Source organism: Hyperolius riggenbachi, chromosome 10 (genome assembly GCF_040937935.1).
Source record: "Hyperolius riggenbachi isolate aHypRig1 chromosome 10, aHypRig1.pri, whole genome shotgun sequence".
NCBI lineage: Eukaryota > Metazoa > Chordata > Amphibia > Anura > Hyperoliidae > Hyperolius > Hyperolius riggenbachi.
Window position 1 is genome coordinate 217018995 of NC_090655.1, and position 25525 is coordinate 217044519.

At 43.3% G+C, this 25525-nt stretch overlaps 1 protein-coding gene across 1 annotated transcript in view; it reads left to right on the plus strand.

Moving 5' to 3' along the window:
• LOC137536809 (uncharacterized) overlaps positions 1-25525 on the plus strand; it is a 245257-nt gene that overhangs the window by 22377 nt on the left and 197355 nt on the right. The window contains 5 exon segments of the mRNA XM_068259008.1: positions 9172-10104; positions 11169-11182; positions 14675-15188; positions 16522-18200; positions 24316-24731. Of these exon segments, the coding sequence (XP_068115109.1) occupies positions 9172-10104; positions 11169-11182; positions 14675-15188; positions 16522-18200; positions 24316-24731 (3556 nt within the window).

A 25525-nucleotide genomic window follows, 5' to 3' on the forward strand; every position in this document is an offset into this window, starting at 1 on the left:
TCTAAGTATATACGGTGGTTTTACTGGCCTGTAATAAGCTGATAATAGTCACTGTACATTACTGTACACAGATTGGTCACAGTAGTGAGTGACTTCTTGGTAATGGCCTGTAATAAGTAATGTGCACTGTGCATTACTCTACAAAGGTTGGTTACCGAAGGCATGTAATAAGTTGATAAGGGCTTAGTTGAAGTTGCTGAAGGAGTGGGCAGCCCTAGAGAAGTGTGCAGTGTGGTCTGATGGGCAGTGGAAGGGAGGTCCAGAGAATGGGGGCAGCCCTAGAGAAGTCCGTGAGTGAATGAGTGAGTCCTGCAGTGAATGAGAAATCTGCAGAGCAGTCAGGCACAGGTCGTTGGAGGATCAGAGAGGATGGGTAGGTATACGTCTATGGATGCGTTCAGAAATGTAGATCTGACAGGTCATGTGTACACATTTTTAGGCCAGGTACAGAATTTTGGAACTGATCCTGAAGTAGATAGGGAGCTAATGGAGGCATTTGCAGAGCAGGGTTGTGGAGGCGCTGTGATGGGCAGAATGGAAGATTCTAGCTGCCACATTCATGGAGGAATGTACGGGGTGGTGTGTTTCAAATGGTTGCCTGACAAAAGGGACTTACAATTGTCAAGGCAGGAGATGAGGGCATGAAGGAGGAGTTTGGCTGTATCCAGTGTCAGGAAGGGGCGGATCTAGGAGATGTCACAGAGGTGGAAGTTGCAGGATTGGGTAATGTTTTGCATATATGATGCAAAGGAGATGGCAGTCCAGGCACACCAAGTGAGCTTGGTAGGTAGGAAGAATAGTCATGTTGTCGAACACAATGTAAATATCCAGGCAAGGTGCTGCTGTGCAGGACAGGAAAATAAGGAGCTCCATTTTGTCTGGATTTAGATTCGGGAATCTGGAGGACAACCAAGAGAAAATAGTTGAGGGGCAGGAGACCGTGTCCATGGTAGTTGTAGAGAGATCCAGGGTGTGGAGGTAGATTTAGGTGTCGTCAGCATACAGGTGGTATTTGGAGCCCATGAAGGAGAGGACTTTGCCAATTGAGGAGGTGTTTAGCGAGAACAGTAAGGGGCCAAGAACATATAGAGACTTACTGTATATAGGATTCTGTAGGTCCAATCTGACATGATGTCACTCAGTATTCCTCCTTTGAAATGCAAAAAGACTTACTCAGTGTTCAGATCTATTGAATCCTGGCAGCATTTGTCAACACAGGTAAACACAAACCATAATAAACACTACTGCTACCAAATAGATCAGCAGGGCTGCCAGGCAACTGGTATTGTTTAAAAGGAAATAAATATGGCAGCCTCCATGACCCTCTCGTTACAGTTGTCCTTTAAGTGGAATGTCGGTTTATAGGAATATGGAGGATTTTATCTATCATTCATCCACCTGAAGACATAGCTGGCTTTATCAGAAGTGGTTACAATCCTATTGTCACACGGGTCCTCCATGTATGTTGCATGTGTGTGGAGCTTAGATTTAGACTGAGTGTGGCTCGTGTCTGCTTAGAGAAGCTGCTGCCCCGTTCAGATGGTTTTATGGTTACAGGGTATTTTAAGCTAGTTATATTGCCAAGGTTAAATTAAAATGTATTGAGATGCCGTCTGAGCAACCTTGTGGTTTAACCTCCTTGCCGGTTATCCCGAGCTGAGCTCGGGGTAACTTGCGCAGGAGGATTGCTCAGGCCCCGCTGGGCCGATTTTCACAATTTTTTTTTTATTGCACGCAGCTAGCACTTTGCTAGCTGCGTGCTTAACTCGAATGCTGCCGCCGATTCGCTGCTACCCGTTGCGCCGCCCCCTCCCCCCCCCCCCCCCAGACCCCCTGCGCAGCCTGGCCAATCAGTGCCAGGCAGCGCTGAGGGGTGGATCGGGACTCCCTCTGACGTCCCGACGTCCACGACGTCATCCCGCCCCGTCGCCATGGCGACGGGGGAAGCCATGCAGGAAATCCCGTTCTGAACGGGATTTCCTGCTTGCGCAGATAGCCGGAGGCGATCGAAGAGGGTAGGGGGCTGCCGCTGCTCAGCGGCTATCATGTAGCTAGCGCTAGGCTAGCTACATGATTTAAAAAAAAATAAAAAAATGTAAAAGTGCTGCGCTGCCACCTTGCCGCAGTAATTGGAACGGCAAGGGGGTTAATAATTTATCAGGTGTGGACTGGGCTCAAGGCAGGGAAGTGGTGTCAGAATATGTCCATTTGAACAGGGTTGAAGGGGCAGGAAGTGGCAGTAGCTGGTTGACTACCTCAATGGTGACGGGAGTAATGGAGCTGAAGGAGGGTAAGGTGTGGGAGCTGTCTGCGGGGAAAAGGTGGGGGCAGTGGAGTAAAGGAGAGAGAGTTCTCTTCGTATTGTAAAGCGCGATTTCCTCCGTTTGCGTTTAGTAGCAAGTGTTTTTTTGGAGGTCATAAGTGAGGGTGGTCTGCCAGGTTTGGATTGGCGGCACATGTGAAAGATGTGGGGCAGTATCGTCTATGGCCGATAAGAGGGCTTGATTATATTGTGCTGCAGCTTGGTTGGGGCAAGTTAGGGTGTGGGAGTTAAGATGGTTGGCTAGTATAGTGGGGTTGAGGTTATACAGATCTCTTTTCCACCATCCAGGCAGGAGAGGTGGGTGGGAGGTGCTTGATGGGAAGAGAGGGAAGGTGAGGAGTTGATGGCCAGAGAGGGGGGAAGGGTGGGATATCCAGGTGGATGAGGGTGGTATATTTGGAGAATAAGCGTTCCAGAGTATGGCCAGCAAGCTGCATGGGGGTGTTAATGTGCTGGGTGAGGCCAAGAGGAGAGGATATATGGGAGCTAGCAGGTAAGGTTGTCAAGGAAGTGTGGTATAGAGAGCTGTAAAGGACCATGATAAGGGCTAGGAGGAAATGGTAGAGGCGGAATACATGGGCATTAAGAATGTAAAGTGAATGGAGGGGGGTGTTATGAGGACCCAGAAGGTGCGGGACAGGGAGAGGAGCAGGCCCACCCCTCCCCTAGTCCTGTTGTCAGTTCAGAGGGTGTGAATAAGGTGAAGTCCCCCATAGGAGAGGGCAGCAGCTGCAGCAGAGTCAGAGGGGGTGAGGAAGGTGAGTGTTTTGGAAAAGAAAAGCTCATGGATTAACATGTTTGTTGCAGACAAATCTGACATTCCAGAGGCCTCAGGAGAGGAGGTAAGAAAGTAAAAGTGCCTGTGGGTGGGACAAATGGGAATTAATTTGAGGCAAGGGGGCTACATAGGTGCGGGGGAGTGAGAAGGAGCAGGGCAGGAGGTGCAGAAGTGCGGGAGCTAGGTAGTGGGATATGGGTGAGGGGTAGGAGGGGAATGGGGACAGGTAGGGTTTGAGATTGGTGTCATTCAAGAGAGTAAGAATACCCAGGAGCAGCTCGCTATGCAGTACTTCAATAAAACTCCAAACTTTAATGGGTTCCTTCCATAAAAACATCAGTGGTAAAAGACAGTCAAGCAATACTTATCGTTAAAGAGGTTGTATAAGGTAGTACGGAGGACGGTCGGCGATCGTTTGGCCCCTCAATAAGGGCTTTCTCGAGACCGTGTAACCCCCAATATCTTGTCCCGCTCTGATCTACTGAAAGCCACACCCCCTTAGTTTTCCATCCACCAATGGCAGCCACTCACCTGTCCTCTCCGCACCTGCAATACATTACTCATTCATCGCCGCTTACTACAGTGGCGTAATTTCCTCTGCACCTGTTTACACCTAAAAAGCCGCCAACTTCCTTACATTGGAACGCATCCTGCACGACAGCCGTACGGACATACGTACCGTATTGCTGCCATCTTGTGGTCAAAAAACTTCAGAAGACATTGCCCAGCCACATAGCGCAAGTACGTAATTCAGATAGACGTGGCTGCACATTAGGTTGCAGGGCTCAACAGGTGATAAAGTGTACACCAGTGATCCATAGAGCAGGGGCTGTAAAGCACAACATGTGGATTTTCAGCCAACCAGAGCGGGCTATTGTTTGAGACACACAAAACACAGAAATACAGTTAAAAAATATAAGCAAAAATCCATAATAATCAAATAAAGAAATTCAAGAGAATTATCTCAATTATATACTCAAACCACTTTATAGAAATGAGACTTCAATGAGGAGGGTTAGAGAAAAACTCCAGCTATATCCACTCTCTATCATCTGTCTCATGGAGTTCATTTTTTCAACCCGGTTTAAAGAACTAGAATACATAGGGACACAATATACCTAGAATCGGGCAATTGTTGTAACAAAACTCTCTCCACCTTAATACATGTTATATTCATGAGACCTCAATCATTGGAACCAGATGACCATGGGATGTACCCAAGTACATCGCAGTATCTACATCATTGGTCCTGTTTACATAATTTACAAATACTACTCTAATTGTTACCCCATTGTTGTGGCACTCAATGTGGTCCATGGTATGCAAGGACTACCTCCCAATGGTTCCTCATGATCACTGTGCCCCAATGGCTCTTCTAAAGGAAAATCCCCATGTCAATCCTATCATTGAATCCAGATGGACCCTCTGTGCCTAGTTTGATAATCCACCTACTTTCCAGCTGTAGAAGTTTCTCATCCCCATCAATCCCAATGGGTTGGATGAGGGTAGCGGTAAGTAGGAGGGAGAGAAGGTGAACTAGCATGTGGAGATGGACCATGAGGTAGTGGTAGGGTTGGTGGGTGGGGAATGGAGGAGGGGGAGGGCTGATACCAATTTGCTGAGAATACGGATATGGAGGGTTCAGTGGAAGATCATTGGGGTCTGTGATGGTGTGGCTGGATTGGTCACAGTAGGGGTGGTGACCGGAGTTTTACCGGCTTGTAATAAGCTGATAATTATCACAGTACATTACTGTACACGGATGTGTATCTATGTATGTGCCACGATCACTTGAAAACGTCCAGATCAATTTTCAACTAAACTTGATATGCAGCTCCTCTACTACCTGGGATGATATCTTGTGGGGGTCTCGTGTCCCCCCTGCTTACCTGGCCAGAGCTACAAACAGCAAATCAGATTTCACTCATTCACAGAAAAAAATGTAAAAAGTTGCTATTCTTTCTTCTTATGCCGGGTACACACTATGAGATTTTATGGTCAATTTACTGTCAGATCGATTATTTCCAACATGTCCGATTTGCTTTCCGAGCATTTTCCGATCAATTTCCTAGTAAAGTTAACGGAAATCGATTGGAAAATGTTGGGAAATCGATCGAAAAGCAAATCGGACATGTTGGAAATAATCGATCTGACAGTAAATCGGCCATAAAATCTCAGTGTGTACCCAGCATTAGTGGTTTTGGATCTCCATGACATAAATGCACTGATTGGCTGATTTTGAGGATGAATAAGATTAGCATGCAAGGCAAAGTTTTTGTCATGTGACTGGCTGCCTATAATAAGCACAATATTCTACAGTTTAGGCTGAAAACTAGTGAAGGTCAGTGACCTGCCAATAACTCTGAGATGGTACAAATTGTAAACTAGTTATATGCAAAGCTATGCAGCTTCTGCATTTGGTCTACTTCAATATGCATACATTTTGCCAGGGCTGTGGAGTTAGAGCAACTTTTGGGTACCTGGAGTCAGAGTAGGGGAAAAATACACCGACTCCTAATGCATTTAAACTGTAATTAAAATAGAAAATATGATAAAATAGTAGTCCCCTTTAAATACCGCACCACTCCATCAATTGTAATCAATTCATCATCTTTATTCAACAAACATAAAAACACTTAAAACCAATGTGAGCAGCCATGTAATAATAATAATAAGATAACAGTCCATGATTAATGTATAAATCAATCTCCACAAGAGTATCAACAAACAGTAATGCCCCTGAATTCATATAAAGTAAAAATACTGATGTAAAAATCTACCCTGAGTGATCCAGCAACAAGGACAGTGAAAAACAAGCTAAAAAGTGACCATAGTGCTTGAAGAAGAAAGACCAGTAACAGCCAGATAAATTGAAAGTGATACAGTGCATATAATCAGCGTAATAACGCTGTAAATAAGGTGCAATTAGCCATAGAGGTGCTGCGTGCACAAGAGAAAAAGACAGCGACTAGCGCTGAGGAAGGAACTTATCGCTTACCAGAGGATCTGAGTGTGGAGATGAACTACCATGGCATACCAACCTGCCGTCGCGATTCGCCGCTTTCCGCAATATAGCGGCTTCCACTGGGCATAAAAACCTGAAAGTGTCCTCGGCAATTTAAGGAGAAGGAACTAAGTGGGCGGGCCCGTGAATACACCTATCACATCACGTTGTGCACGGCCGTGCACACACCAGGAAGGCTCTGCAGCGCTGATTAGCGCTACATCACTTCCTGCTCCTGACCCTAGGGATTATGGGTATTGTAGTCTCCGAGGAAAAGATAAAAGGAGTGAATAAAGGCTAATGAATATGGCAAAAAGAAGCCAAAGATTATAAAAATAGTTAGAAGAGCATAGCTCAAAATATATATGATCACATAGTGTATAAATAAACACCAAAAATACATAAAGAGAGATACGATCATTCAAACATATTAACAATGCATGAAATATACGTAGAGGCTGCCAATATCGCCATCATGTGGCCAAAACACAAAAATACAACAATAATTCTAGACACATGCCAGAAGCTATGAAACATAGGATAATTATAAGGAAAATATATCAATTTAGACGAATCTTCAGAGGAAGACCATGGATCCCATGAATGAAGGAATAATCCTCTTCCTTCATCCAGATGACGAATATGTTTGAATGATCGTATCTCTCTTTATGTATTTTTGGTGTTTATTTATACACTATGTGATCATATATATTTTGAGCTATGCTCTTCTAACTATTTTTATAATCTTTGGCTTCTTTTTGCCATATTCATTAGCCTTTATTCACTCCTTTTATCTTTTCCTCGGAGACTACAATACCCATAATCCCTAGGGTCAGGAGCAGGAAGTGATGTAGCGCTAATCAGCGCTGCAGAGCCTTCCTGGTGTGTGCACGGCCGTGCACAACGTGATGTGATAGGTGTATTCACGGGCCCGCCCACTTAGTTCCTTCTCCTTAAATTGCCGAGGACACTTTCAGGTTTTTATGCCCAGTGGAAGCCGCTATATTGCGGAAAGCGGCGAATCGCGACGGCAGGTTGGTATGCCATGGTAGTTCATCTCCACACTCAGATCCTCTGGTAAGCGATAAGTTCCTTCCTCAGCGCTAGTCGCTGTCTTTTTCTCTTGTGCACGCAGCACCTCTATGGCTAATTGCACCTTATTTACAGCGTTATTACGCTGATTATATGCACTGTATCACTTTCAATTTATCTGGCTGTTACTGGTCTTTCTTCTTCAAGCACTATGGTCACTTTTTAGCTTGTTTTTCACTGTCCTTGTTGCTGGATCACTCAGGGTAGATTTTTACATCAGTATTTTTACTTTATATGAATTCAGGGGCATTACTGTTTGTTGATACTCTTGTGGAGATTGATTTATACATTAATCATGGACTGTTATCTTATTATTATTATTATTACATGGCTGCTCACATTGGTTTTAAGTGTTTTTATGTTTGTTGAATAAAGATGATGAATTGATTACAATTGATGGAGTGGTGCGGTATTTAAAGGGGACTACTGTTCTTCGTTAGCCTTGTATATTAATTTGTTCCTTTCTGCACACTTGTATAATTTTTCCCTTACTATTGGGGAATGGTTGATGGTGCTTGCCCATTTATGTTTTTTAAAAGAATATGATAAAATATTCTATTTCTCAGATAATAGTCATCATAAATAATTTATATACACAGTAATAGCTCTGCTTAGTCCACAAAAATGAAATAAACCAATCAAAGAATAGTTACTTGTGTTACTTCAATAAAACAGTCCCCTTATTTTTAAAGTCAGATATACATATCTGATTGTGACTGTATATATGATGTGTACACTGAAATCTCTTATATACACTAAATAACCTCTATGCTGTAAGAATAAAGCCTGATGTGTAGCCGTGTCACTAATAGAGATGGTGAATAAGATGGAAATAATTCTGCAGATGCTGGTTTATGGAAATGTATGCACTCCCTTTGCTCATGAATCAAATAATTTTGATATGTTGTTAAAATTTGATTTGGTGACTATGAATTAAAGGGTACCTGAGACAGATGAAAATAAGTTTTATACATACCTGGGGCTTCTTCCAGCCCCCTTCAGGCTAATCAGTCCCTCGCTGTCCTCCTCCACCACCTGGATCTTCTGCTATGAGTCCTGGTAATTCAGGCAGTCAGCGCAGTCCGGCCGCATGCCGCTTCCACAGCCAGGAGCGTTCTGCATCTGTGCAATAGTGCTGTGCAGGTGTAGTACGTTCCTGGTGGCGCAGTGTGTGCATGTGCACTACGCCTGACTGGCTCAAGTACTGGGACCCATAGCAGAAGATCCATGTGGCGGAGGAGGACAGCGAGGGACTGATTAGCCTGAAGGGGGCTGGAGGAAGCCCCAGGTATGTATATAACTTTCATCTATCTCAGGTTTACTTTGTTACAAAGGATTACTATACTCTACATATGCACTCCCCACTGAGCTGCAGGGAATCTACTGAGAATGTTGTTCACATTGAACACAGAGGTGTTGTCTATCGCCCATAAACCTGCTTCAGATTGTACCTGAAGAATGTGTAATGGAGGAAGAATCCCCTCATTCCCCTGCAGAGTACCTGCACATCACTCTTACATGTACCCACAGTTACATTGCCTAGTGGCTGATAGATGTTCTTTATTCCTGTCTGTACCCTCTACAAGTACTCTTACCAAGGACTAGTTTTAGTATATGATTAAAAGTATTAGTGGCAGAAGATCAGCTGGATAGCCAGGTAACTGGTATTGTTTAAAAGGGAATAAATATGGAAGCCTCTATATCCCTCTCTTCAGCTGTCTTTTAAAATTCCTAAGCGTTGGCAGTTAAGAGATGCATTTCATGTTACATACTTTCAATCAACGAGATTGTAATATGCAAATTAGAGGAGTTGGAGTTGGTGGAATGCTAACCAGCGGAGTCGGAGTTGGTGGATTTTTTTGTACCTCCACAGCCCTGGATTTTGCATCAACTTCGAATGATCAGCATCTCCCTTTATTGATAATAGTTAATCTCTTTAGAATTCAGGAACTGATGATGTTTCTGTATTTGCAGAACGGAGCACTGATGCCAGGAACCTCTCAAAGACTCGTCTCTCTGGATCCACAGACTGTACCATGGATGATGATGATGACATTGGACAAGAGTCTCTTTTAGATAACCTGGTTACCACAAATATTCCCTCAGACTCCCCTCACCTGTTTGATCCTGAGGAGCCTCACACCCAGCACAGCTCTCCCCCTGCTGGAGGGTCATATTCCTGTACCACGTGTGGGAAATGTTTTGTTTGGAAATCAAGTCTTGTCAGACATGAGAGATGTCACACTGGGGAGAAGCCCTATTCATGTGCTGAGTGTGGGAAATGTTTTGCAGATACAAAAGGGCTTGCCATCCATGAGAGATATCACACTGGTGAGAGGTCCTATACATGTCCTGAGTGTGGGAAATGTTTTATACGAAAATCAGACCTAGTCAAGCATGAGAGATATCACACTGGTGAAAGACCCTATTCATGCACTGACTGTGGGAAATGTTTTGTACAGAAATATCATCTTGCCATCCATGAGAGATCTCACACTGGTGCAATGCCGTATTCATGCACTGAGTGTGGGAAATGTTTTAAACAAAAAGTAAGCCTTGTTTTACATGAGCGATCTCACACTGGTGAGAAACCCTATTCATGTTCTGATTGCGGAAAATGTTTTTCACTGAAAGCACATCTGATCAGACATGAGAAATCTCACACTGGTGAGAGACCCTATTCATGCACTGAGTGTGGGAAATGTTTTGTAGAGAAACATCAGCTTGTCATCCATGAGAGATCTCACACTGGTGCAATGCCGTATTCGTGCACTGAGTGTGGGAAATCTTTTAAACAAAAAGTAAGCCTTGTTGTTCATGAGAGAATTCACACTGGTGAGAAGCCCTATTCATGTGCTCAGTGTGGGAAAACTTTTAGTTGTAAAAGACGGCTCAGTAGACACTTATGTTAGGTTGGGTTTTTTTTTTCTCTTTTTGCATATGGAGGCATTTTTGACATAGCATAGGGGCTTCAGGATTCTATCTCAGCATTGTCATCATCTGGCATGTGTGGTTTCTGCAATTGCGAGCTTAATTTGGGATCCAACGTTGAGCATAATTTACTTTTTACCTTGAACTGACTTCAATGCTTATGTCATTTTTATCTTACAATTTTCTGCCCCATGCCACGCGCTTCCTCGATCACACTCCCATAGCTGGGAGCATTCTGCGCTTGCACAGTTCATAAAAACAGCAACTGTGCATTCACCAAATGCTCTGGGCTATGGTTGCATAATGGAGGCGGCACGCATCCAGGGCCGTGCATGCCCTGTAGCCCATGACTGGAAGCTCGTGGCTTAGGGCCACACATGCAGCTTTCAGAAAGGACAGCTGCTGAGTGGATCCAAATGGAATGAAAACCAGGGACCAGAAGAAACACAGGGGGCTAGAAGAACCCCTAGGTAAGTTAATCTGGGCACCTAAGTTACACTTTAGGTAGCTTTCAAGGGAATCTGAAGTGAAAAGAAACTTATGATATAATGAATAGGTTGTGTAGTACAGCTTAGAAATAAAACATTAGGAGCAGAGATATGAGTCTAATATTGTTTCAAGTACAGGAAGAGTTAAAAAATAAAGTCCAGTTGTTATCTGTGCAAAAGAGCTTCACTCTTTTCACTCAATTTTGTTTTTTATCTGCAAGTTCAAAAGTTCACTTGCCTGCTTTGTAAAATCATTTAGAATGCTGAGTAGTGTGTAAACTGCAAATATTAGAGAATGATGCAATGTTATATATTTAAAAAAAAAGTATATACCTGAAAATAAAATAAAAATATGAGAATATTTTCTTTGCTACTAATGCTCTAGTAATTATCCGTACTACACAACCAATTCATTATATCATTTATTTTTCACTTCAGTGTCACTTTAAAGTAACTGAACTGACTTGACATTATGAGACAAAAATGGGACATATAGTACTAAGCAAAGTTAAAACTTGCCTGTGTTAACGTTTTATTTTTTTCCATTGCAAGGGTTAATAAAGCAGGTGCTTTAGCTGTGCATATTAGACAGGATCTGCAGTTGCTTACTTCCTAAAGAGTAAAAAAAAGGCAAAACCTTTTATTTTCTTGCTGAATAAACACTCCATATAACACAAAAATGCTATAAAAATATGTTTTGTTTTTGTTGCAACCTAAATGAATCAGATTTTATGTCACACAACAAGTTATTTTTGCATGTACCCTAACTGCAAGCTCCTAGCAGTTGACTACAGCTTGCTATTGCTATAGTTTCAACTTGCTGCAGATATTAGAATAAATGGGTTGGCTGTGACCATTTGAGTTGCAATGCATTATGCTCTGAATCAGAAGGCTTAGGTTGTTGTACTGCATTATGGTACGAATCAGTCATCAATTAAATTCTTGTCTGTTGATGAGGCCAACCTCACAGTAGCCACAGAAGATCAAGACACCTGGAGGGGAGTTAGACTTTCACATACAGGTAGTTCCGCTAATGTGGAAACTGACAAGTCCAGTAAAATAAGAAGAGAGGGATTTATCTTCCAGCCATGTTAAGCTGGACATGCACAGGACTGATATCCAGAGAGATTGGATCACTCTGACTGTGATGGGATCTTCAAGAGATCTCTTGATATAATTTTAAAGCGGATCCGAGATGAAAAACTATCTATAACAAGTAACTTGTCTATATATCTTATCTAAAGTTAAGATAGTTTATACAACAAATCTAGCTGCAAACAGCTTCAACAGTATATGATTATTTCTTCCTGTGATACAATGACAGCAGCCATGTTCTGCTTGTGATCATAACACACAGGCAAGCTGTTCTGCCCTCAGCTTGTGAAAACTTCACTCCCCTCTCCTCCTCCCTCCTACCGTCTGCCTCTGAAATCTCTGGCTAGTAACACCTCCTCCAGCCCAGACTGAGCTCCCATAAGCCCTTGCTATTCAGAGTGCCAAGGCACTTGAGAAGCTGTGGGCAAGGCTTGTTTAGTTTATAGGGAATTAGAGTATTAAAACAAAACAAAAAAAAGTATTTGGCTTGAGGAATACCCTATAAACTATATGAAAGGAACACAATTATGCAATGAGTAAAAGTTTATCTCGGGATAGTGTTCTAGATCCATAATGTGGCAACCTCATGGAAGAAGATTGACTTCTGATTTGATCTATTTTACATGATAATATTATAAATGTGATAGCAGCAACAGATAAGGGGGAATTCTAGGTTTACATTAGCACTGAATACAGACCATGTATTGGAAGGGAAGGCAGCAGATTAACAGACATGTCCACAGCCAATGCATCAGTCGCTTCAGTTCTGCTGAGCAGAACACAGGATTGTGCAGTACAACTCCGGATGCTGATGGACAGTGTCCGTTCTCACCAGGCTGTTCGCTGTATACATTCCTGCACATTCTTGCGTCACCTTCTGCTGCTTTGCTGTAATATGAAATGGAGCCTGAGCAGATGTATGGGGCTCACCATTGGATTGAAATAGACCAATAGGAATCCTCCATCTCCAGTGTTTATGCGTTATTTGTTTTTGTTTTTTTACAAAGCCTATGGATTGTTATTTTCGTCAAACATAAAACAAAAGACAAATCCCCTGGCGCTTTTATGGTACAATTATAGGGGTATACCTGTAAAAAAAAAGTCATAATAAAGATATTACAACAGTATATTGCTTGAATATAAAAATACATATTCAGCTCTACAGATGGGTCATTGTAAATTATAAGTTTCACAATTATAATTTAAAGCGGAACTGTAACCAAGGATTGAACTTCATCCCAATCAGTAGTTGATACCCCCTTTCCCATGAGAAATCTTTACCTTTTCTGGAATCCTCGGATCATCATGAATATCTTTATGGCTGATATTGTGCTGAAACCCCTCCCACAGCGTGATGTCGGGACCTAAGTCCTGACCGTTTCCTATCTGTGAGCCTTGTTGCATTGTGGGAAATAACAGCTGTTTCTAATGGCCAAGCAACCAGTATCTCCCTCTGTGCATTTATATATCTATAAAAAGAAAAACCTCCTTTCGTCTATCACATTGTTAGGGGGTGTGGTTGTAGATAATGTCAGTCAGTGCTGCTTGTTTCTTTCTTTTTTTTTTTTTTCCAAGTCTGCCAGTAGTAAATCATTTTTTGATCTCTCTTGTATTCTTCTTCTCACTTTGCAAAGGTATTGATTTCTCTTTGTCCTCTTTTTGCTAAAGTTCCTCTTAACTTCCTCCATCCCTGTAGATGCAGGTGTATTTTGTATATCCTGGTTGATATAATTGCAGTAAGCACTCTTCTCATAAGTATAGAGCTTAAACTCCTGCATAATTAATTCAAAAGGTTCCATCCTCACATCTAAAATATCACACAGAATTACTTTACCGACAGAAATCAGCTGGTCTAATCTGTCAGAAAAAGTGGGCTTGGTTACTCCTTGTTTGTCTTTGTGAATTATGTAATTACTGAATGTTAGACCAGGTCTAAAAACAGGTCTAATCTGTAGACTAGTCTAAACTGCTTAGTGAATTGAGGCCTATGTGTGCAGCCTGGGTGTACTGATTGATGGGAAATTGAGCTTCAGGAATCCAATCTAACCTGTTGTGAAACATTCCTTCTTTCACCTAAGGAACATTGCAGGAATTAAACACCTCATACCTGCAGTGGATCTTCCAACCCTAGTTTATGCCTTCATCACATTAAAGGGGAACTTCAGCCTAAACAAACATACTGTCATCAAGTTACATTAGTTATGTTAATTAGAATAGATAGGTAATATAATCTCTTACCCACCGTTTTAAAAGAACAGGCAAATGTTTGTGATTCATGGGGGCTGCCATCTTTGACATGGGGGCAGCCATCTTTCCCAGAACGTCCTCCTGACAGCACCCCTCCTATGAGACTTGTCTCCCTCCCAAACTTTGGACAGGAAGCTAGAAGATACAAATTTGCATAACAGGCAGGCAGGAGTAGTATATAAAGATGTTACTCACAAAAGGTATTCAGTTGTTTTTCCTGTCCCGGACGGGACGCTTTGAGAGGTCTCCAGGTGCTACTACGTCAGGCGGCGAGTGCAGCGTGCAGCGCGGGCATAGTAAGGCTGAGCAGGGGACTCAGCTGGTCCGGCGCACAGCGTGGAGGAGGCTTCTCCTAGAGATGCGGAAGCTTTATGGCGGCAGGAGCGCGAAACCGGAAGTTCCGGGTGGAAGTGACGTCATGCGCATGCGTCCCGCATGACGAGTCAGCTGACGGCATAGCGGCAGGGGCCGCGGCGGTGTTAAGATTGACTTCAGCTGCAGGTAATTAACAGGGGTATATATATGTGAATGTTAGCCACGATCACCATTGCTGTCGGTGATCATGGAGGACGCTGTAGGCCCTTCTCCTCTGACTTCTGCGGAGTCTGGCGCTATCCCCTCTCTGGTGAGCTGTAATTTTTCAGACTTTGAGGGAGTTGATTTGTAATCATAGGTCCACCTTGTAAGGCTGACAGTCTGTCTTTATTTCTTTTTAGCCTAAAGCCCCAAAAGGTGATAAAGACAAAGACAAGGCTGTGTCTCAGCAAGGTCAAGGGGGACAATCTTCTGGTAGAACTGAGAAACGCTGTGTTATGTGCAACTCTCGCTTCTATTCTTCCTCTACGAAGAAACTGTGCCAGTCTTGTAGAGAGAAGGTGGTAAAGGAGGAATCCCCAGTGGTATTTAAGGACTTGATGGGATGGATGCAAAATACTATGGGGATAACAGTGGAGCGGAAATCTTTGACCCCCTTGGATCAGATGTACGTGAGTTTGGCGGAACCCCAGAATTGTTTCATCCCAGTCCATTCCTCTCTAAAGTCAATGATTGGGAAGGAGTGGGATGACCCTGAAAGGAGGGCATTTTGGCCCAAGTCTCTTTCTCGTCGTTATCCTTTCAGTCCGGAAGATCAAAAATTCTGGGGTCCGGTTCCCAAACTGGACCCGTCGTTTTCAAGGGTGTCGAGAAAATCCGATTTGCAGTTTGAGAACTTTGGTGGCATCCACGGCAGTGGGACGATCCCTTAAAGCTTGGCTCACGCAGACTCAGTCTAAGATAGCTTCGGGGGTGCCCAGAGAAGAAATTTTAGAGGACTTTCCAGATTTGTTTAACGCTACTAATTACTTAACTGATGCAGCGGATGATACGGTTAAATTAACGGCCAGAACAACTGCCCTTGTCAACTCGGCAAGGAGAGGTATATGGGTAAAAACATGGCAGGGGGACAATTCGTCTCGCTCCAAGTTGTGTGGTTTGCCCTGTGAAGGTGAACTGTTATTTGGTTCAAAGCTAGACCAGACGCTAGAGAGAACCTCAGATTATAAGAAAAATTTTCCGACCAAAAAGAGAGCTTTTCAGTACAGGGGCCCAGCTCGCAGCGGCAACAAGGAACCTGAGGCAAAGATCCCACCTAAAAAGAAGTGGATTCCAAATAGAAACCAAAAAGGGAAGGCTCTTTTTCCCCGGTCCAACCAACCCAATAAGCAATGACGCCAGTATTCCAGTAGGGGGAAGGCTTTCCCACTACTACGAAACATGGTGCCAGCGGTTCACAAGTCAGTGGCTCTTGAAAATAGTGTTGGAAGGTTACAAGATAGAATTCGAGTATCCCCCACCTCTGCAGTATGTGGTAACTCCACAGCCAAAATCACCAGACCAAAGGAAGGCATTACAGGAGGAGGTTGCTTCCCTTCTGGAAAAAAGAGTGATCCGAGAGGTACCATCCTGCCAGAGAGGCCAAGGGTTCTACTCACCAGTTTTTCTGATAAAAAAGCCTCAGGGAGCCTTCAGATTTATTCTAAATTTAAAGGGGTTGAACAGGGCCGTAAAATACAGGAAGTTTCGAATGGACAATGTGAAGTCTGTAATAACCCTGTTGCAAAAAGACTGTTTTCTAGCTTCTCTGGACCTCAAAGATGTCTACCTGCATGTACCAGTTCATCTAGAGTCCCAGCAATTCCTAAGATTTGCAATTCACCTACAAGAAGAGGTAAGACATTTCCAATTTAATGTGTTACCTTTTGGGCTAGCTTCATCACCTTGGCTGTTCACAAAGGTGATGGCAGAAGTTTTGGCAGTCTTGAGGTGTAGGTCCATTAACATCATTGCTTACCTAGATGATTTATTGATTTGGGGTAATTCTTTACAGTCTGTAAGTGATCAGGTTAAGATATGCATTGATAGTCTAGAGTCTTTAGGCTGGTTAATTAACTGGTCAAAATCGGCGCTAATACCCAGCCAATCTATGGAATATCTGGGGTTTATTTTTTCCTCCCGCCAGCAAAGAGTATTTCTCCCAGAAAGAAAAGTTTCGGCAGTACTTAATTCTGTTCTTTCTTTTCAGAAATCAAGTTCCATCAGTATAAGAAAAGCCATGGCACTTCTCGGTCTGTTAAGCTCAGTCTTCCCTGCAGTACAATGGGGTCAATTCCATGCCAGGAACCTGCAGTTGTGGATACTAAGGAGCTGGAACAGGAACATTTCAGCACTAGAAAGGAAGATTCTGATCCCATACGGTGTGAAAGTGTCGTTAAACTGGTGGCAGGAACTGTCTCACCTATCGGAAGGCCGCATGTGGTTTTTTCCAGTACAAAGAATCATAACGACGGATGCCAGTACGTGGGGGTGGGGCGCTCACATGGACTCTCTACCAGCACAAGGGCAGTGGTCCAGGGCTATGGCAATAAGATCCTCCAACAGCAGAGAACTGGAAGCAGTATGGAGAAGCCTTCAATTCTTCAAGGATCAAATCAATCAGTGTCATGTCCTGATCAGGTCCGACAACAGCAGTGTAGTGGCTTACCTGAATCATCAGGGAGGAACAAGAAGTCGTCGGTTGTGGTCTCAGACAGCAAGGATTCTGCATTGGGCAGAGAGCAACTTAACATCCGTCAGAGCAGTTCATTTGAAGGGGACTTGCAATGTTGTGGCAGACTATCTCAGCAGGTCAGCGATATTACAAGACGAATGGTCTCTGAATCCAGAAGTATTTGTTCAGATCAGCCAGGCATGGGGCACCCCTGCAGTAGACTTATTCGCAAGGAGACAAAATTCAAAGTGTCTAAAGTTTTGCTCCCTGTATCCAAAGGACAATCCGTGGGAAATAGACGCTTTCTCGATAGAGTGGCGGTTGAACCTGATGTATGCATTTCCCCCAATACCTCTGATATCAAGGGTTCTGAACAAGATTATGCAGGACAGAGCACAAGTAATTCTCATAGTACCTTTCTGGCCGAAAAGACCGTGGTTTGCTCTGTTACAGAATTTAGCGATGTGTCAACCAATAATGTTACCAGTCAGAACAGATTTGTTGTCGCAGGGCCCAGTTCTTCACCCGGACTTCAAGCGTCTTCACCTTTCAGCATGGAGATTGAGTGGGGAATCCTGAAATCAAAGGGGTTTTCGGATAAACTTTCTGAAACGTTAATACAATCCCGCAAGAAGGTGACGAGGCAGATTTATCAGAAGACATGGAAAATTTACTGTGAATGGTGTACAAGGAAAGAGAAGGATTCTAGACTTTCCGCCTCAGCTCTGGAATTTCTTCAGGATGGATTTCAGATGGGGTTAAGTTCCAGCACTCTTAAAGTTCAGACAGCAGCTTTGAGTGTATATTTAGAGAGAAGATTAGCTCAGGAGGAGTTTTTTCTTCGTTTTTTTCAGGGAATTAAACGTCTCAGGCCTGTGGTGATATCTAAGGTGCCCCCTTGGGACTTGAATGTGGTGTTACAGAGTCTTTGTGAACATCCCTTTGAGCCTCTGGATCAGATTCCAGATAAATTTCTGACGTTGAAAACGGCCTTTCTTCTGGCAATCACCACAGCCAGGAGAGTCAGCGAACTTCAGGCCTTATCCATTAAGCCACCTTATTGTACCATCTCGGAGGATAGGATTACTCTACGTCCAGACTTTGCATTCCTTCCTAAAGTGACTTCAAAGTTTCATCGATCTCAGGAGATCTTTCTGCCATCATTCTGTGATAAACCAACTAATGAAAAGGAGAGGAAGCTTCATTGTTTGGATGTTAGAAGGTGTATCCTTCATTATCTTGAAAGGACTGCATCTTGGAGAAGATCAGATGCCTTGTTGGTGCTGTTTGCGGGGAAATTCAAGGGGAGGCAAGCCTCTAAGACATCAATTGCAAGATGGATCAGACAAACTATCACCGCGGCTTATCAGACTCAAGGGAGGCCTTTACCGACCTCAATTAAAGCTCACTCCACAAGAAGTGTATCAACATCTTGGGCAGAGAGGGCAGGCGCCTCGATAGAGCAGATTTGCAGAGCGGCCACCTGGTCCAGCCAAAATACGTTTGTCAAACATTATAGACTAAACTTATTAGCCAATACTGATCTAGCATTCGGAAGAAAGGTGTTGCAGGCAGTAGTCCCTCCCTAACTTATAATGTTCTTGTTTATCGTCTCATAGGAGGGGTGCTGTCAGGAGGACGTTCTGGGAAAGCCAAGCTTACCTCGGGTAATGTCTTTTCCAGTAGTCCGAGTGACAGCACCCCTCCGGCCCACCCTAATAAAGGGCATAATTAAATTAATCGTTTCAGCAGCATTTGGTGTCCGTGTCTTTTTTTATAACTGAATACCTTTTGTGAGTAACATCTTTATATACTACTCCTGCCTGCCTGTTATGCAAATTTGTATCTTCTAGCTTCCTGTCCAAAGTTTGGGAGGGAGACAAGTCTCATAGGAGGGGTGCTGTCACTCGGACTACTGGAAAAGACATTACCCGAGGTAAGCTTGGCTTTTTGGTTGAAAGGAGGTGACATGGAGCAGGAGACAGTTCCAACTGTCCTGTGTCCTGATAACCCCTCCCAGCCGCACACGCTAAGCTTCAAATGTCAAATTCAAAATGTAAAAAAAAAAAATTGCACCAAAACAGCAGAATGAGAACAACAAAATCAGAAATTCCATCATGCTTTGCACAGCATCAGGGGAAAAAAGCCCGGGCAGTTTTCTTCTGTGCAGCTAAAAATGAGGCTTGTGTAAGAGAAACAAAGTTCTGATGCTGTGAAACTGTTAAAGAAACACCAGGCCTTTTCAGTGCTGCTGAGTCGATTTTTAGTCCGGAGGTTCACTTTAAGGCTGGACTACTGCAAAGTTCTCTATGCAGACCTTCCAAATAAAGACCTGCATTGCCCGCAATTAGTACAGACCACTGTCACAAGGCTGTTAACTAGTCAACCCCACCATTATTACATAACCCCAACCTTTTGCTCACTCCACTGGCTACTGATAAATGAGAATTCTGTTTAAGATTGGCTTACTGACATTCAAATCCTTGCACAATATGAGCCCTGGATACCTGAAGGACTTGTTGCTACTGCATCTTACACCCCCACAATCTTAGATCAAAAGGATATAATACATTGGTCACCCCCGAGTCCTTTGGAGAAACCCCCAAAACCTTTGGAGACAGAGCCTTCTGTCATGCTGCCCCTACACTTTGGAACTCCCTACCACACCCAATCAGGACAGCTTTATCCCTGGTACTAGCGCGGACCATTTCGGATTACACGTCTGGAGGGAGGACCTGAGCGGGACGCCGCGGCATTACCACCCCTCACCCCGAGCAGATGGGCATTGGAAAAGCACTTTATGTGATATGCGAAAAACCTATCTAGACACGTACCGGTAAGTGCAATTCTATGTGCGCCCAGAAGCAAGCTGTTAACAGTTTTACACTTTGTACATTTTTATGTGTTTTATTGAAATTTTTATTGGATTGAAAGGAGCCTCAATAAAGGTCAAGACTTTGGATAATAGTGGATGATTCTGGTCGTAAGGCATCATTAGTATTATTAGCAGCAGTATTACTTGCATTTATCCCTGGAAGCATTTAAAGTGGATCCGAGGTGAACTTTTACTCCTTGCATAATTGTGTTCCTTTCCTATTGTTTATAGGGCATTCCTCAAGCCAAATACTTTTTTGTTTTTGTTTTAATACTCTAATTCCCTATAAACGAAATAAACCACGCCCACAGGTTTTCAGAGAGCCTTGGCAGTAGCAAGGGCTCATGGGAGCTCAGTCTGGGCAGGAGGAGGTGGAGGTGTTACTAGCCATTGATTTCAGAGGCAGAGGGGAGGAGGAGGGGGGATTAGGTTTTTTTTCACAGGCTTAGTGATCAAGATACAGATCAGCCTGCCTCTGTGTAATGTTTACAAACAACATGGCTGCTGTCATTGTATCACAGGAAGAAATAATCATTTTCTATTAACCACTTCCCAACTGAGGGGTTTTACCCCTTGACCACCAGAGCAATTTTCACCTTTCCTTCCATTCATTCGTCTATAACTTTATAATTACTTATCACAATGAAATTAACTATATCTTGTTTTTTTCGCCACCAATTAGGCTTTCTTTAGGTGGGACATTATGCCAAGAATTATTTTATTCTAAATGTGTTTTAATGGGAAAATAGGAAAAAATGTGGGAAAAAATGTATTATTTTTCAGTTTTCGGCCTTTATAGTTTTTAAATAATGCATGCTACTGTAATTAAAACCCATGAAATGTATTTGCCCATTTTTCCCTGTTATAAAACCGTTTAAGTAATGTCCCTATCACAATGTTTGGCGCCAATATTTTATTTGGAAATAAAGGTGCATTTTTTTCAGTTTTGCATCCATCCCTAATTACAAGCCCATAGTTTATAAAGTAACAGTGTTATACCCTCTTGACATAAATATTTAAAAAGTTCAGTCCCTAAGGTAGCTATTTATGTATTTTTTTTAATTGTAATTTCTTTTTTTTTTTTTTTATTACAAAAAAAATAATTGGGGAGTGTGGGAGGTAAGGAATTAATTTTTTGTGTAAAACTAATGTATTTGTATGTGAAAAATGCTTTAGGGTGTAGTTTTACTATTTGGCCACAAGATGGCAACAGTAACTTTTTGTTTAATGCGACCTGCAACAGTCCTTCCGGACGCTTGCAGGAAGTACTAGGAGGCTAGGAAAGTTTTTTTTTTTTTTTTTTTTTTCTTTACAATGATCGCGCTGCTTATCGGAGAAGCAGCGGATCATTGCGGGGCTTAGATTAATTAATGGGAATGGATTTTCCCGTTCATTGATCTCCGGGCGAGCTGCCGGCGGTGTGTTTACGAGCGGGAGTGCGCGCTAGAGCGAGCGGGTGCACAGGCAGCGGCGGGAGCGCGGAAAGTACGGATTTCTCCTTCCCTGGTGGTGAAAGGATGGAAAAAGGGACGGAGAAATCCGTAGGCGTGGGGGTAAAGTGGTTAAAGCTGTTTGCAGCTATATTTGCTGTGTAAATTAAACTTTAGCTAAGATATATAGACAAGTTACTTGTTATAGTTAGTTTTTCATCTCGGATCCGCTTTAAGTCCAAATTGAAAACCCACCTCTTTAGTCTGGCATTTATGAACACATGACTATTTCCACTGTAACACAGTCTTGATCTGAGACATAACTATGCGTCCTATGGGAGAAAAGCACTTTACAAATGGTATTGTATTGTATAAGGGCATCAATCTCATGTACTGTAATAAATAAATTACATTTTTATACTTTATTAGGCCATATTAAGCTCAATGTTTGTAACCAGAAGACACTGTAACATTGCGAGTCTAGTAGTCTGGCACTGGTAATGGTCAATGAGATGCAAATAATTCTGAGTTGATACAAATTACAGTAAATTTCTTATGTTATTGTATGCAGTTTGAAAATACCGTAGACCAAATAAAGTGAAGATCGGATATGATTGGCCCATCTTCAATCTGCATACATTTTACATATTACTACAGCAACTTGGACAGATACGGGCTTGTTTCCCTTCCCAATAGTATGACTTTCCTTCCCCTCCATCCACTCCACAAGATTCTGCCACAAAATACCAGATGCTATTGCCGACCTTCACACTACCTGAAAGTCCAAGGATCGGATAGCACACCAGGCTTTTTCAGAAGCAAAACGTAGTATTTCTTTTTCAAATTCATGTCAAACACCATATATTGACAATTGTTTTGGGGCCACACCGGGGTCCTCTTCCTGAAAACAGTGCAGGAATACAACAATACAAGCTGTGCACCTCTATAAATACACACCAAGTGGTACAGTACAGCCCATGGTAATTGTGATCCACCTCATAAATGCTGTGCATGTAAACAATATGTCATAGTATCATACTGCCTGCAATCAGCACATCTATCAGGTTCATTGCTATACATCATAATAAGATGATAGACCTATTTCCCTATATGCAATTAACTTTTTCTCCTGAGTTATCTCCTAGGAAGTAATGTACATCTTTAAAATAACATTTAACCTCTTGACGACCAGCTAACGCCGATCGGCGTAAACTGGTCGTCTGCGGGTCAGTTCACGGGATGGTGTCTCCGTGAATAGCCGGAGAGCCGCCGATCGTGGCTCGCCGGCAAAATGTAAACACGCGGGGAAGAAATCCCCGCTGTTTACATCATACGGCGCTGCTACGCAGCAGCGCCGTAAGGCAGATCGGCGATCCCCGGCCTCTGATTGGCTGGGGATCGCCGGCATCTGATAGGCGGAAGCCTATCCTTCAATGCGCAGGACGGAACTCCATCCTGCGCATTACGGAGAGAGGGAGGGAGGGAGGTAAGGAGGCAGAGGGCGGAAATGGCTGCGGAGGGGGGCTTTGAGGAGCCCCCCCCCCCGCAAAACGCAGATGGCTGGCGGCGATCAGACCCCCCCGGCAGGACATCACCCTAGTGGGGAAAAAAGGGGGGAAGTCTGATCGCCCTGGCATAATACTGATCTGTGCTGCGGGCTGGAGAGCCCACGCAGCACAGATCAGCCAATACAGCCCTGGTCGGCAAGTGGTTAAAGGGGAACTGAGGTAAGAGGTATACGGAGGCTGCCATATTTATTTCCTTTTAATCAATACCAGTTGCCTGGCAGCCCTGCTGGTCTATTTTCTCTGCAGTAGTATCTGAATAACACCAGAAACAAGCATGCAGCTAGTCTTGTCAGATCTGACTTTAAAGTCTGAAACACCTGATCTGCTGCATGCTTGTTCAGGGGCTATGGCTAATAGTATTAGAGGCAGAGGATCAGCAGGGCTGCCAGGCAACTGGTATTGCTTAAAAGGAAATAAACATGGCAGCCTCCATATACCTCTCTCTTCAGTTGTCCTTTAAGCATTTTACGTTTGAAAAATACCTAAAAAGTTGGTGAAAAAGTACTATCAAAATTATTTTGAGTATTTTCTTGCTTGCTGGTGGTTTAAAAGGCATTTTATCACAAGATGTGAAAATATTACCCAGGAGATAACTCAGGTGAAAAGGTGAATTGCATATGGGCCATTGTGTAAAATAGGAATAAGTGTACACTTACTGATATGCCAACAGTGACTCCTCTGTCACTCAGCACTCTCTTTGAAGTGATTTGGTTAAAAAATCCATCTGCTGGGGACCGTTAGTCTGAGCAATCCCCGCTCTGTGAGCGCAGTACCAAGGTAACGCATAGCCCAGTCTGAGGAACAATGCACTGCTATGGAGGGGGGAAAAATGCATCAAGACAAAGTGCAATGCATTAAGTGTAAAAGGTCCTTAGGCCACTTTTGTTGGGCAGTTCAGCCTCCCTGCTGCTGGCCACAAGCACCATTGGGCTACAATGACATGCAGCCTAAGGCAGCATTTGATAACACTGCATTAGGTATCACTGCAGCATTCCCTGGTGGAAAAAATAAGTCTTGTTTTGTCTGCAACTGCTGTCCTCAGATACAACTCCCATGGGAGGGCCATCTGTCCACCACCTGTGCCAAGTGCTAGCAAGCAGCTGTCCGGTCAGCAGGAGCAGCTGACAGGTGGTGAATTCACTACCTTCAGCTGCCTGTGGAAAAGATGCCTAAGAGAAGGTGATCAATATTGCCTCCTCTAATTGTTTTATGTATTCAGTGCAAGCTGACAAATCGGGTACCAGTAAAGTCTCCTCCATGCTGTAGGTTGAAGCACTGCTGGCAACAGCAGAGGAGGACTGATTCCCCTTAAAGTGAACTTGAGATGAAACAATTCTCAGGTTCTATACTTACCTGGGGATTCATTAACACTGTTGGTAAGTTCCTCTCTGAGATGGAAATTAATGAGGGCCCACATAATTGTTTCCTTCTTGATTTCTTGAATTTCATTTTACAGAACAATGAATTTACTTTTGACGGTACTTATTACCTCCAGGTGCAGGGAGTGGCGATGGGGACAACTAGTGCCCCGTCGCTTGCTAACCTGTACCTGGGGGATTGGGAACGACACCTATTCAGGAATGATGCCCTTGTCATGTACCTGTGCCACATTGTGACGTGGCACTGGTACATTGACGACGTGCTCATTTTCTGGACTGGGGGTGAAGACCTACTTAATGACTTCATTAACATCTTAAATCATAATGACTGGAATTTGAAATTTACCATGGAACATAATCAACACTCCATATCCTTTCTAGATCTTAGAATTTCTGCTAATGACAAGGGATATCTATCCACCCAACTTTACTGTAAGCCCACAGCATCAAATGCATATTTACATGCCAAAAGTGCGCATCCTGAACATTCACGGTATCCCGACTGGTCAATACCTAAGGTTGCGCCGGAATTGTACAGATGAGACCACTTTTGAGAAAGAGGCTAAGTTATTACTTTCTTGGTTTAGGGAAAGGGGATATAAGGACCGATGGCTGAAGAAGGCCTATTAACAGGTAAAGTCCACGAAACGCTCAGATCTACTTGTGAAGAATCACAGGGAGACAGATGGCCAAAAGCCATTACGGTTGATTACTCGGTTTAATGATCAAAGAAATTAGGTAGATAGAATACTCAGTCGTCATTGGCACGTTCTAATAAAAGACGAGACTATAAAAAACTTTGTGTCCCCCACCCTTCAGGTCACATATAGGCGCAGCTAAACTCTACGGAATATGCTCATGTCTAGTCACTTTTGGAGTAAAGGGGGTTCTGATAAACATTGTACAGTAACTGGTACATATAGTTGCCGGAGATCGGTTTATTGCCGTTACCTGGAGGTAGGCAAGTCTGTGATGTTGGTTTTTACAACATTTTGTAAATTGCAACACTGTTGGTGTGGTATATTTACTTTATTGCCGTTGTGGGTGTTTTTACGTTGGTAAAACATCACAGGCGTTTAAGGAAATAATTAAAGACCATGTGGGTGACATCACAGGCTGCAACTTCAGGTCTCCAATTGCAAGGCATGTCCACTTGAGAACACCGAGGTGATGCCAGCTTCATTAAATTCATAGGCCTGGACAGGGTGAGTTTACACTTAGAGGTGGTGATCTGGATAGATCATTATTGCAACTTGAATCCCGCTGGATCTTTAATTTAAAGGCCAC